Source organism: Pleurodeles waltl, chromosome 9, assembly GCF_031143425.1.
Source record: "Pleurodeles waltl isolate 20211129_DDA chromosome 9, aPleWal1.hap1.20221129, whole genome shotgun sequence".
NCBI classification, from domain to species: domain Eukaryota; kingdom Metazoa; phylum Chordata; class Amphibia; order Caudata; family Salamandridae; genus Pleurodeles; species Pleurodeles waltl.
Genome location: NC_090448.1, coordinates 330,231,189 through 330,242,710, shown reverse-complemented (window position 1 = coordinate 330,242,710; position 11,522 = coordinate 330,231,189). Strand labels below are relative to the sequence as shown.

At 41.5% G+C, this 11,522-nt stretch overlaps 1 protein-coding gene across 2 annotated transcripts in view; it reads right to left on the bottom strand.

The window, feature by feature from the left end:
• Positions 1 to 8,138: 8,138 nt before the first annotated feature.
• APEH (acylaminoacyl-peptide hydrolase) overlaps positions 8,139 to 11,522 on the bottom strand; it is a 278,020-nt gene continuing 274,636 nt past the window's right edge. For both annotated transcript variants that reach the window (XM_069206858.1, XM_069206859.1), the window contains exons 22-23: positions 11,373 to 11,479; positions 8,139 to 8,507 (exon numbers count right to left, since the gene is read on the bottom strand). In XM_069206858.1, the coding sequence (XP_069062959.1) occupies positions 8,402 to 8,507; positions 11,373 to 11,479 (213 nt within the window). In that variant the 3' untranslated portion in view covers positions 8,139 to 8,401. The remainder of the gene's footprint in view (positions 8,508 to 11,372; positions 11,480 to 11,522) is intronic.

Here is an 11,522-nt window from a genome sequence, read left to right as displayed (position 1 = left end):
TTTGGAAGGCTTGTACTCTTTGTGGACTTGGAGTGGCAATCGCCTTTTGTATGTCGAGTGTTGCACCCAAGTATTGTTGTATTTGGCACGGTTGTAGATGTGATTTTTGGTAGTTTATAGAGAACCATAGTTTGTGTAGGGTTTCTATAACGTATTGTGTGTGAAGCAGACACTGTTGTTGAGTGCTGGTTTTTATTAAACAGTCGTCCAAGTAAAGGAATACATGCATGTGCAGTCTCCTTATATGAGCGGCTACTACTGCAAGGCATTTTGTGAATACCCTTGGGGCTGTTGTTATCCCGAATGGTAACACCTTGAATTGGTAATGTACACCTTGGATTACAAACCTTAAGTATTTCCTGTGGGAAGGATGTATGGGTATGTGAAAATATGCATCCTTGAGATCTAATGTTGACATGTAGTCTTGTTTTTTGAGCAAGGGAATCACGTCTTGAAGTGTTACCATGTGAAAGTGATCTGATTTGATGTAAAGATTCAGTGTTCTGAGGTCTAATATGGGTCTCACCGTTTTGTCTTTCTTTGGAATTAGGAAATACAGGGAGTAGACCCCTGTTCCGTTTTGATGGTTGGGTACTAGTTCTATTGCTTCTTTTTGTAACAATGCTTAGACTTCTAGCTGTAACAGGTCTAGGTGTTGTTTGGAAATATTGTGTGCTCTTGGGGACACATCTGGCGGCAATTGTAGGAATTCTATGCAATAACCATGTTGGATAATGGCTAGGACCCATGCGTCCGTAGTTATGTTTTACCAGTTGTGGTAGTATGCGGTAAGTCTCCCCCCACTGGTGTTGAGAGGTGGGGATTTGTGACATTGAAGTCACTGTTTGGTCTGAGGGGTTTTTGGGCTTTGGAATTCCCCTCTTGCCTTTGGGAATTGTCCACCCCTGTATGTTCCTCGAAAACCTCTTTGATACTGGCCCTGATATGTGGGTCTGACTTGTGAGGTGGAACGCTCTGTGGTTTGGGAACGAAACTCCCCTCTAAAGTGCGGCTTTCTAAAAGTGCCTCTGCTCTGTGGGGAGTAGAGTGCGCCCATGGCTTTGGCCATGTCGGTGTCCTTTTTTAGCTTTTCTATTGCCGTATCCACCTCCGGCCCAAACAATTGTTCTTGGTTGAACGGCATATTCAGCACAGCTTGCTGGATTTCTGATTTAAAACCTGAGCTCCGTAACCATGCGTGCCTACGAATGGTTACCGCAGTGTTCACTGTCCTTGCTGCTGTGTCTGCCGACTCCATTGCAGACCTTATTTGGTTGTTTGAAATGGTTTGTCCTTCCTCAACAACCTGTTGGGCACGTTTTTGGTACTCCTTGGGCAGGTGCTGAATGATATGTTGCATCTTGTCCCAATGTGCCCTTTCGTAGCGAGCCAGTAGAGCCTGAGAATTGGCAATCCGCCATTGATTGGCTGCCTGTGCTGCCACCCTCTTGCCTGCTGCATCTAATTTCCGACTTTCCTTGTCGGGCGGTGGTGCGTCTCCTGAGGATTGGGAGTTTGCCCTCTTTCGGGCTGCTCCCACTACCACCGAATCTGGAGTTAGTTGCTGTGTTATAAACACAGGGTCCGTTGGGGGAGGTTTATATTTCTTCTCCACCCTAGGCGTGATGGCTCTGCCTTTTACTGGGTCCTGGAACACCTGCTTGACGTGTTTTACCATCCCTGGTAGCATTGGCAAACTTTGGTAGGAGCTGTGAGTGGATGCCAAGGTGTTAAACAAAAAGTCGTCTTCTATGGGCTCCGCATGCATTGCTACATTATGGAAAGTAGCTGCCCTTGAAACCACCTGCATATATGCAGTGCTGTCCTCTGGTGGTGACGGCCTTGCAATCAGGACTATTGTCTGAGACCGGTGCATCATATAAGTCCAATGCATCCGGGTCATCTTGTGTCATCCCCGTGTGTCTCAGCGACTGCATTGGGGGTGTTGCTACTGGGGACAGGTGTGGTGAATGCAATGGTGAAGGCTGTGGCGAAAACCTTGGTGGTGTCTTGTCATTTGCCACTTTTGCCCTTGGCTGCATTTCTGCTTCCTGGAATGCTAGCTTTCGCTTCATTTTTATTGGAGGAAGAGTTTGGATTTTCCCTGTGTTCTTCTGTATGTGCAGCCTCCTCTGGGTATGGTCTGGCTCTCCCATGCCCAGTTCTTGCTCAAATTTGTGCCCTTGCATTTGGCTTGAAAGGCCGTGCTCTTCTGTATAGGAGCCTGTTTTCGGCTCCAAGGCTGCATGTTTCGACACCGATGAAACCTTCTTGACTTTGGGGGTGTCGAACTCTCGTGCCAAAATGGTTCGGAGCCGGTATCTCGACCGGAGTCGGATGTCTTCGGCTGCTGGGAGGCCTTTTTCGGTGCCGATGTTTGGTCACCATGTTTTCCGGTTAAGCCATGGCCTGTTGGCGGTGGCATACACTTGGCCTTTATTATTTTCGAGTGAGTCTTTGCTGGGGCTGGTTAACTCAGTTTGTTGCTGCGTCTTCGGCTGCTCGCTTTCGGACTCGTCCGAATCTCGAATGGAGAATCTCTCCTCTTCCTCGACGTCGATCTGTTCGGCAGGTGTCGATGCCATCTGGAGTCTTCTAGCTCTTCGATCGCGTAGGGTCTTCTTCGATCGAAATGCCCGACAGGCCTCGTAAGTATCCTCCCTGTGTTCCGGAGATAGACACAGATAACAGACCAAGTGTTGGTCTGTATAAGGATACTTTGCGTGGCAATTCGGGCAGAAACGGAAGGGGGTCCGGTCCATGAGGTTTGAAGATGGATGCGGTCGGGCCGACCAGGACCCGCTGAAGAGTGGAAGTCCCGAAGAGCTGCCGGAGCGCTTCTTTTTTTCGGTGTCGATGTGCTAACATTAAACCGGTACTAAGCGCGAACAATACTGTTGAATTTTCCGATAACTAGCTAACTTTCCCGATTCGAAATACGGAGCGAAGAGGAACACGTCCGAACCCGATGGCGGAAAGAAAACAATCTAAGATGGAGTAGACACCCATGCGCAATGGAGCCGAAAGGGAGGAGTCCTTCGGTTTCGTGACTCGAAAAACTTCTTCGAAGAAAAACAACTTGTAACACTCCGAGCCCAACACTAGATGGCAGGATAATGCACAGCATGTGTATCTGCAGCTACACATGCCATCGAACATATATATATATATATATATATGTGTATATATATATATATATATATGTGTATATATATATATATATATATATATATAATAGTTACTTCTTATTCTGGCTTCATATGACTGTTAACTGTTTTTTAATAAACTCGTTTGAGATGTAATTAATGAATGTATTCTCCTGTAGATATGTTTTACTTTCTGTTGAAGTTTATTATAACCGATGTTATTTAAGTGGTTGGTGTATTCTCTAGAATTTCTTGAATTGTCAAATGTCTCTTACCACATATTCTCGACTTTCAGAAATTTGTTCGTCTCCGAATTCGTTTTTTCTTTTTCTCAATCTAGGGTTCATTGCGCTGCTTGTTTTCTTTGTCAAAATCCTGCGAAGCTGAATTCTCCTAACAAAATGTTTTCTCACAGACGCGCTCTCTCTCAGAACACCTGACTCCTGTCAGATCACAGCTCTCAAGCAGCTCGCGCATATCCTAGCAACTAAACGCAACACTAGAACTGCAACTTAACTGTCTGCCTAAGCGTCGGCCAGCTTGAATTCCTGCTCCATACCTCTTCCTTGTAAAAAGCGCAAAACAACTTGGCAAATCTTCCTCCAGCTTTGCAAACACAACTTGGCAAAGCTGTCTCCACTGGGGATACTTCTTCGCCTGCATCTTGATTGCTTTCTTTGCACTTCTTGTGGTTACAGCATAACAGGTTTGAAGGGTCTTGACAATAGGAACCAATGAACTCTATGGAAGAGAAAAATAATCTAACAATGGAGTCTGTGACCACTCAACTACGACCAGAGAAAAAGTCACCAAGACCCAGTGCTTAATTTGGGCTGGTGATTTCAGGCGCTCAGCACCAGCACTTAATTGTCAACACCTGCAATTATGGCAGTCTGCCATGGCAGCAGTGTTTGCCTGATTTTAAGATGAGCACAATAGCAGTTGTTTAACAATTCATTATACATGAATAATGTCTAATACCTGTCACCAAGCTATTATAGCAGCTTTCAGTGCCCTGGAATAGTCTGAATTGTCACACTTTTAGGATTGTGATGGTTATTTTTATGATACTGTCATTGGCTGCGATGGCAGGGGCTATGGGTGATGGAAGCTGCAGTGGCTTCCTGACAAGGGCCCTAGCACGTATATTCTTACAAATCAAGCACTGCAGAGACCTTGTGAATCAAAAGACTTATGCAAAAAAAAACAACTTGCAACTTCTGACCCCAACTCTAGATGGCAGGACTTTGCAATGCTTGTGTATCTACAGCCACACATGCTACAAACAATAGAGTACCTAGGTAAGTACAGATCTAACATCTCCAGCCAAACATGTGAATTCCCTAAATGCAACAGCTTCTCTAAGGGGGTACCTAACATTATTTAGCTTACCAGTTTTGCTACTGGTTACATTACCAAAGCAGCTGGGACGTACAGTGTCCTCTCAGCATAATAGATTTAGCTCCAGTGGCTTTTGTCTTGATTTAAGGTCAAGTATATTTGTCTGTGTTGTTAACTTGCAAAAGATGATGTGAAAGATGTACGTTTCTGGCGTAGAGCTTGGTGCAAATGAGTGTGAAATTGTGACAAAAGTTATGATTTACATCGAGAAACAAAAGAAAATGAGCTATTTACCTGTAACTGCAGTTATCCAGTACTGGTATCTTTCATAGATTCACATGCTTGAATCATTCCCTGTCGTAGTAGTGGGAGTCCCACGGTACCATAGGAAAGCAGTGTGTAAAACTATTATAGGCTATAATAGCACTAGGTCATTAGTTTAACAGTCTATCTATGTCATTTTTAAAAAAGGATCAAACTTGAACTATGACCAAGCAGGTGCTAGCACCCTCTAGAACACTCCTAAGAGAGGCAGAGTCCCTCAAATTTTCAAGCAAAAGTGGGAATAACCTACCTAGTTATAAGGGGAGCCTCTCAGGGGAGGAAGGTGGGTCGCATGTGAATCTATGAAAAATACCAATACTGGATAACTGCACTTACAGTTAGGTAGCTCATTTTTATATCCAGTATTGGATAATTCATAGATTCACATGCTTGAATCAGAATAGCAAGCAGTATTGTAGGTAATTTAAGTACCCTTAAAGGATGGTGGGTAAAAACAATACACTTTATAGTAGTACATACAATATATATATCCGACACCAACAATTGCTAAACAATTGATTTGTATGCACTCCAGGAGAGTTTTATTGCTTCTATTCAAGAAAAGTGTAAGAAGACACCACCAACGCATTTCAAAAAAGCCTTCCCATGAGTCTCTATTTATAGTTCGTTTTCCTACCACCACCCAAGTGCATTATGGGACACTTAGTCCCCTATAAAAACGTATAACAATTACAACATAATCAGAATTCACTAAACTTCACTATTACTACTAAACATCAAAAAAGAAGTTGAATGATTAAATATTGAAATATCTCTAAGTCCAAGGCAGATTAATGATAGTTTACATATATACAGAGAAATAAATAACAATTGTGAGGTAGATGTTACCATATTTGTCATGTCAGTGGGATGTTGAGCTGATAACTAGATCTTATGAACAGTATATTGTTAGCAATATTCACATTATAAGATTAATAATGTTCCCCCAATTCTCAGAACATTTATCTTCCTTGTGTCTATCAATCTACTCTGTATACCTGGTATAATATTTGAAGCCTTATATTCTTTGCTTCATATATATCTCTGATCTAGACATAATACTCATCTTAATACATGTGAATGCCTTCAATCTCTATACCTTCAGCCTCATGTCTCCCTATGGTTACGCAATGTCTATTACTTCACAAACATTAAATGTTTATTCATCCTTCATAATGTCACTACATTGGATAGCCTCTAATTGCACTGATTGCTTTTATAGCCACAAGTCGTCATAAATGGTAATGAAGTTCGTCATCGCCATTTAATCCCCTCTGAGTCTTTGTTTTTTTAGTTGTACTATCAGTCTAGACTCCAACTGTCTAAGCCTGAGCTCACGATCCCCTCCTCTTTCATTTTGCTCAATGGTCGCGATCCCGAAGAACTTCATATTCAACCAAGTTTTTCCTTCATGTGTGACTAAATGTTTAGCCAGAGCATAGTTGACATCCTTGTTTTGCACAGCCCTGATATGTTCAAGTATACGTTTTTTTAAAGGACAGATTGTAATGGAAGTTTTCCTATAATCTTGCAACATGGCCTGTAGATCCTGGATTAATGAAGTAGGCATCTGCATGACATCTTGTCTACATTGATGACACAGAAGATACTTGTAATGTTCTAAGAGAGGCAGAGTATATAACACTGACGCTCGTTCTCGTCATCATCTTCCTCCTGGTATTTGACATGGAGCTCTGAAAGACTGTGTGCATCCACAAATGCCCCTCATCGTCTGACTCTTCCCGGTCTAAAAAATGACTCAGTAGTAAGGCTGGCACCCTACTTGGAGTGGTCACTTCAGTCCAAAAACAGATTTTGTATGTTTTATTTTGATTAACAGTCCAGTCGATGTAAACGTAAACTAAGGCATCAACAGTAAAACGTCTCTCGTCGATGGTGCAGTTGTCGAAAGCACTGTCAATGATGCTAATGTCAATGATGGTGGTGGTTTTGTAGACTATGATGCTGCCATCGGCGGTTGTAGTATCGACGACGACGCTGTTGACAGTGTTCACCGACGTCATCTTTGTAGATGTCATAGGCGGGGTCAAATCCACTGTCAATGGTGACTTAGAGGAGATAATCACCTAGGACAACAAAACAGCCACAATGACTGTTGTTACGGAAGAACTCAACAATGATGGCCTTGTGGGTGAGACAGTGGAAACTGTCTCTGTTGTCGACATCAACGTTGACATTGATGCTGTCGTCAACAGTGGTTTGAGGGGAGGTTTTGCCTTTGAGATTGACAGTTTTAAAGAAAGCGAACGCTTTCTGTCCCCCTTTTTTTTTTTTTTTCCCCCACACGGGATAGATGGTTGGGAAGAGGCTGACCCTGTGGAGATGATTTTTAGTTTCTCCTTTTTTAGAGGGTCCTTATGATGTAATTTGAAGGCCTTTCTGCTCTCTTCAGAAGCTAGTTGCTCAGAGGATCATGACCTTTTGTGGGGTCTAGTAGATGAACCACTGTCCTCCACAGAAGAACTGGACTTTTGTGATTTTGACTTCTGTAATCACAGAAATAGACTCCCCTCCCTGTCTCTCAAAGTTTTTGAAGAGAAAGTATGGCAAATCTTGCACTTCTTTACCGGATGTTGAGGTTAGAGGTACTAGAGACAGTCTCTGTGTTGGTCGACTGTATGCAGTCTTTTCTTCCCAGAGGACTTGCATGATCTGAAGAGGCCCTTTGTAGAAGATTCAGACATTGCAGATGTAGAAATGTTGGTAAATATAGGAAAAAACTGAGCAGAGCTCAGGGACACTCCCTTCACACAACATGCAGTAGAAAATCTGAAGGAATCAGTCTCTTTTGGGAGTGTTCTAGAGGGTGCTAGCACCTGATTGATCATAGTTCAAGATTGGTCCTTTTTTTTTTTTTTTAAAGGACATGGATAGGCTGTTAAATTAATGGCCTAGTGCAATTATAGCCTCTGATAGTTTAATACACTGCTTTACTATGGTACTTGCGGACTCCCACTACGACGGAGAATGAATCAAGCATGTGTATCTATGAAAGATCCAATACTGGATACATGCATTTGATTGCAGTGAGTGCATACACATGATCAAGGCTGCAGTCAGTTTTTCCTTCTTCCTTTTGCAGCCAAAGTCATGACTGTTTGTTAGCAGAGCAAGGACGGATACCACAAAATTTGCTGTTGGACTTTAGTCTTGGGAAAAACTAAACTAATGCAAGTAACATTACAAACAATCCATTAGCTCCATGACTAAGTAAGTTGGTCTGTTCGTGCTCCTTTGCCCTCAAAATGTTTTACATTTAACACCAGAAGCCTAAGCCAGATGCGTATTGAAATAAAACAGAAAACAAATGTTCAAGAATAATTTAATCTATATGTCAATATTTGATTCATAATAGCAGGAGGAAAAAGAGCAGCAAAAATGAAGTTTATGACAATAACTGCACAAAAAGGCCCACTGGGGGCTGGGGAGGAAGGTATCTATAAATTTCAGAGAAAGGACTGAGTGGTAGTTTTAATTATCCTATTAATTTGTGAAACCAGATTAAAAAAGCAGAGCTCTGAAGGAGGTAGAATTCCTATTTGGCATAATTAGAGTGCTCCTATGGTGGGTCAGCACTGCAAATGCTGTAGCATCCAGAGGGCAATGTTCATAAAGCAATCTGACTCTGCATCCACTTTGTCGAGGGCGTGGCCATTCCCTGGGTACCACAGAACCCTACGGAAGATTTGGAAAAAGACAAATGAGCACAGACCATCTGAATGGGACACTACATGCAAGCATGCCATTTAATCATGTAAGAACAAAAATAGCATTGCCATCCTGGATGAAATCATGCATTAAAATTGCAGACATTTTATAAAAAGTATTTTTTTTATCACTCCTTTTATTGATTTTGAAGAGATTAACAGAGGTGACAAATCGGATGCACATATACTAAGTTTCCAGCATACATAAACATTACATTTTAAACACTAAGTCATCGCATGCCTTCTCTCTTCTTACCCACTGGGTTGATCTGGTCTATAGACCAATTTAGGATGATCCATAATAAGGGCATGTTGGGGTCAAAAATCACTTTTGTAAGGCATTATGAACTCCAAAATGGAAACATTTGCCCTGATAGGGACCACAAGAGGCTTTGTTTAGTTTAAAGCGGGATTGGTAGATTGTGTAATCATCTGCTGGGTGAGACTGGATCACTTCTTACTTCATGGTGGGCAATATTCTGGAGACAGCTATATATACAGCCAATAAATAGATGTAATTGGAGCAAGGAAAATTTGAGCACTTTCTGCTCTCCAAATATTTCCCAAAATACTTTTTATGAAACCGTCCGATATATAATATTTTGATGAACAGTGTGATGTCTGAATGCGTTGTTTTTCTCAACTTCAAAATCACATTTAAAAAATAAATAAAAAAATTCTTCTGTTGTTTGAAAAATGTAAAATTTTGTTCCACTGACAATTTTTGATTGGAGCACAGTAATAACAGGGCCTTCTGTTGGAGACAATACTTGAGTAATGCAAGACTGTTCCATATAAAACTGCTGCAGTGACCTGTCAATGCCAGGTATAGAGCCTTCTATAGATTGACTTCAATTGGGGGTCATGCAGAAGGTCTTGAAGGTCAGAAATAGTGAACTCCACATGGGATATGCAAAGGTATTACTATCCCATCAGTTTTTTTTGTTTTTAGAAGTCAAGTATTTACATTCACTTTCCCAAATTCAAGCTTTCCAGCCGGCGCCACATACACAGTAAAACAGTATTTTCTGTAGATTGAACAACTAGGCAGCAGTGCTTCTTGCTGCGGGTTGACTGATCCTTGTAAGAGCTACCCACTGAGTGAGTTACAGGGGGTACGCTTACTTCATCGAGCTAGGAGATACTTTTGTTCTATACTCAGTCTGGGAGTGGAGATTACTGATAGGAGAATCCATGTGAAAAAGTAGGAAAAAAGAAACCTTAATCAGCTGCTTTCCTGTTGCTATGATCCAAATGCACCCTGCAAATCAAGGGTCCAAATGTACACCACTGTTCAATACAACAGGCGATGACCGACTTAGCATAGCAACCCCGTATGTAATGTAAGGAGCTTACAAGCAGGAGGCCAGCTGCAATTAGTGCTATTTAATATTCATAATATTACAATTTTGTATCTCTCCCCACCAGTATCCTACAGCTTCAAGGGCAGCCTTCAACCACAGCAAATTAGGTCTCTGGTACTAGACTATGCTGCTCTGGACAGTCTATTTGAAAGTCCACTAGGATTCCCTCTGGCAGTCGCCTTCCAAAGCAGTAGGCAATGGCACCCTAGCACCCCATCAAGCATCGCTACAGCTCCTTACTCTCAGGGGGCCTGCATTTGCTCAGCCCCTATGTAAATCAGTGAGTGCATGCGTTCAGTGCTTCAATGTAATTCAGCATGCAACAAACAGCCACATCATTGGTCTAAATGCCCCTAGTGCGTATTTATAAATGAAGGCAAGACTTCGGAACCTGTTACCCCCTATTGTCTTAAGAGTCACTGTTGTTTTATAGGTCTTGTGGTTATTGAGTCAAGTTTCTATAAATCCCTTAACTTAGTTGCTAGATAGGATGAGAAGAAAGAAAGAGGACTTCAGCTGCAGTGTCAAGTACTAATCATAATTATTACACTAATGTATTCAACTGCATTACTTGGCAGTTTAGTGTTTACCAAAGGAGGTGTTCAAAATGTTCAACAACAATTCTCATATTCTGCTGATCCTTCTAAGCTATGTAGTAAAACAAGAGCTACAAAGTTTCCCAGGTTTGGTTAGGGAGGAGGCACAAATATGCACTCACTCATTTCTTTACATTTATGATTTGTTTACTGGTCTGACTTGTAGATCACCAGATCCACTTTTGGCTAGACTGTGTATTGACTTAATATTTCTGATGGTGTCTATTACTGGTTTGCACTGGAAGTGGTCCTCCGATACTGGCGTTAACCCAAAACCAAAAGATTATCCAGAAGGACTAAAATCAATGCATATTTTAAGGTCAAGAACAAGTCCAAAATGTTGTTGTTTTATATGCATAGGAAGGTTATTGAAAAGGTTGATATGTTTCTTTATTCTGGGTTTACTTTTTCACACAGTCTTGCTTTATGCCAGTATTGTTAGTGGTCATCGAAAAGGAAAGTTTACCCATTTGAGATTTGAAAAAAAACTAACATATGGAAGGGAATGTTTAGCCTCTGCCATTCTGGCAAGGACACGTACCTTTAACCTCAACTGCAACCTAAGCAAAAATCAAACACACCCTTGAAAGCTCTGCGACCTTCCATAATGATGAAATCAGGAAAATGAAGGTAATAAATACGTGGTGCACTATTCTGGCTTAGCAAACCAAACTCTGTAGAACAAAAGTATGCTTAAACATATGACATGTTTTACCTTCTGTGAAATGTTTACACTAAAGAGGTATTTTATCAGTGGTTTACATCCTTGTAACCTTAAACAATAAAACAAACCCAAAAGCATTTTAATTTAAAAAAAAAAAAAAAAGAAATAGAAAATGACATGGAGGGGAATGTAAGGAGGGTATTACTTACCGTACTATCACGCCCCTGGCCTTCAAAGCTCGGTAAAATTCGATGCCCTGTTTATTAGGTACTCTTCGGTCTTCTTCACCCAGCATCAACAAGACTGGTGTTTTTACCTATGGAAAGAAAGGGTGCACCCAGGAAGTGTGAAACACACAA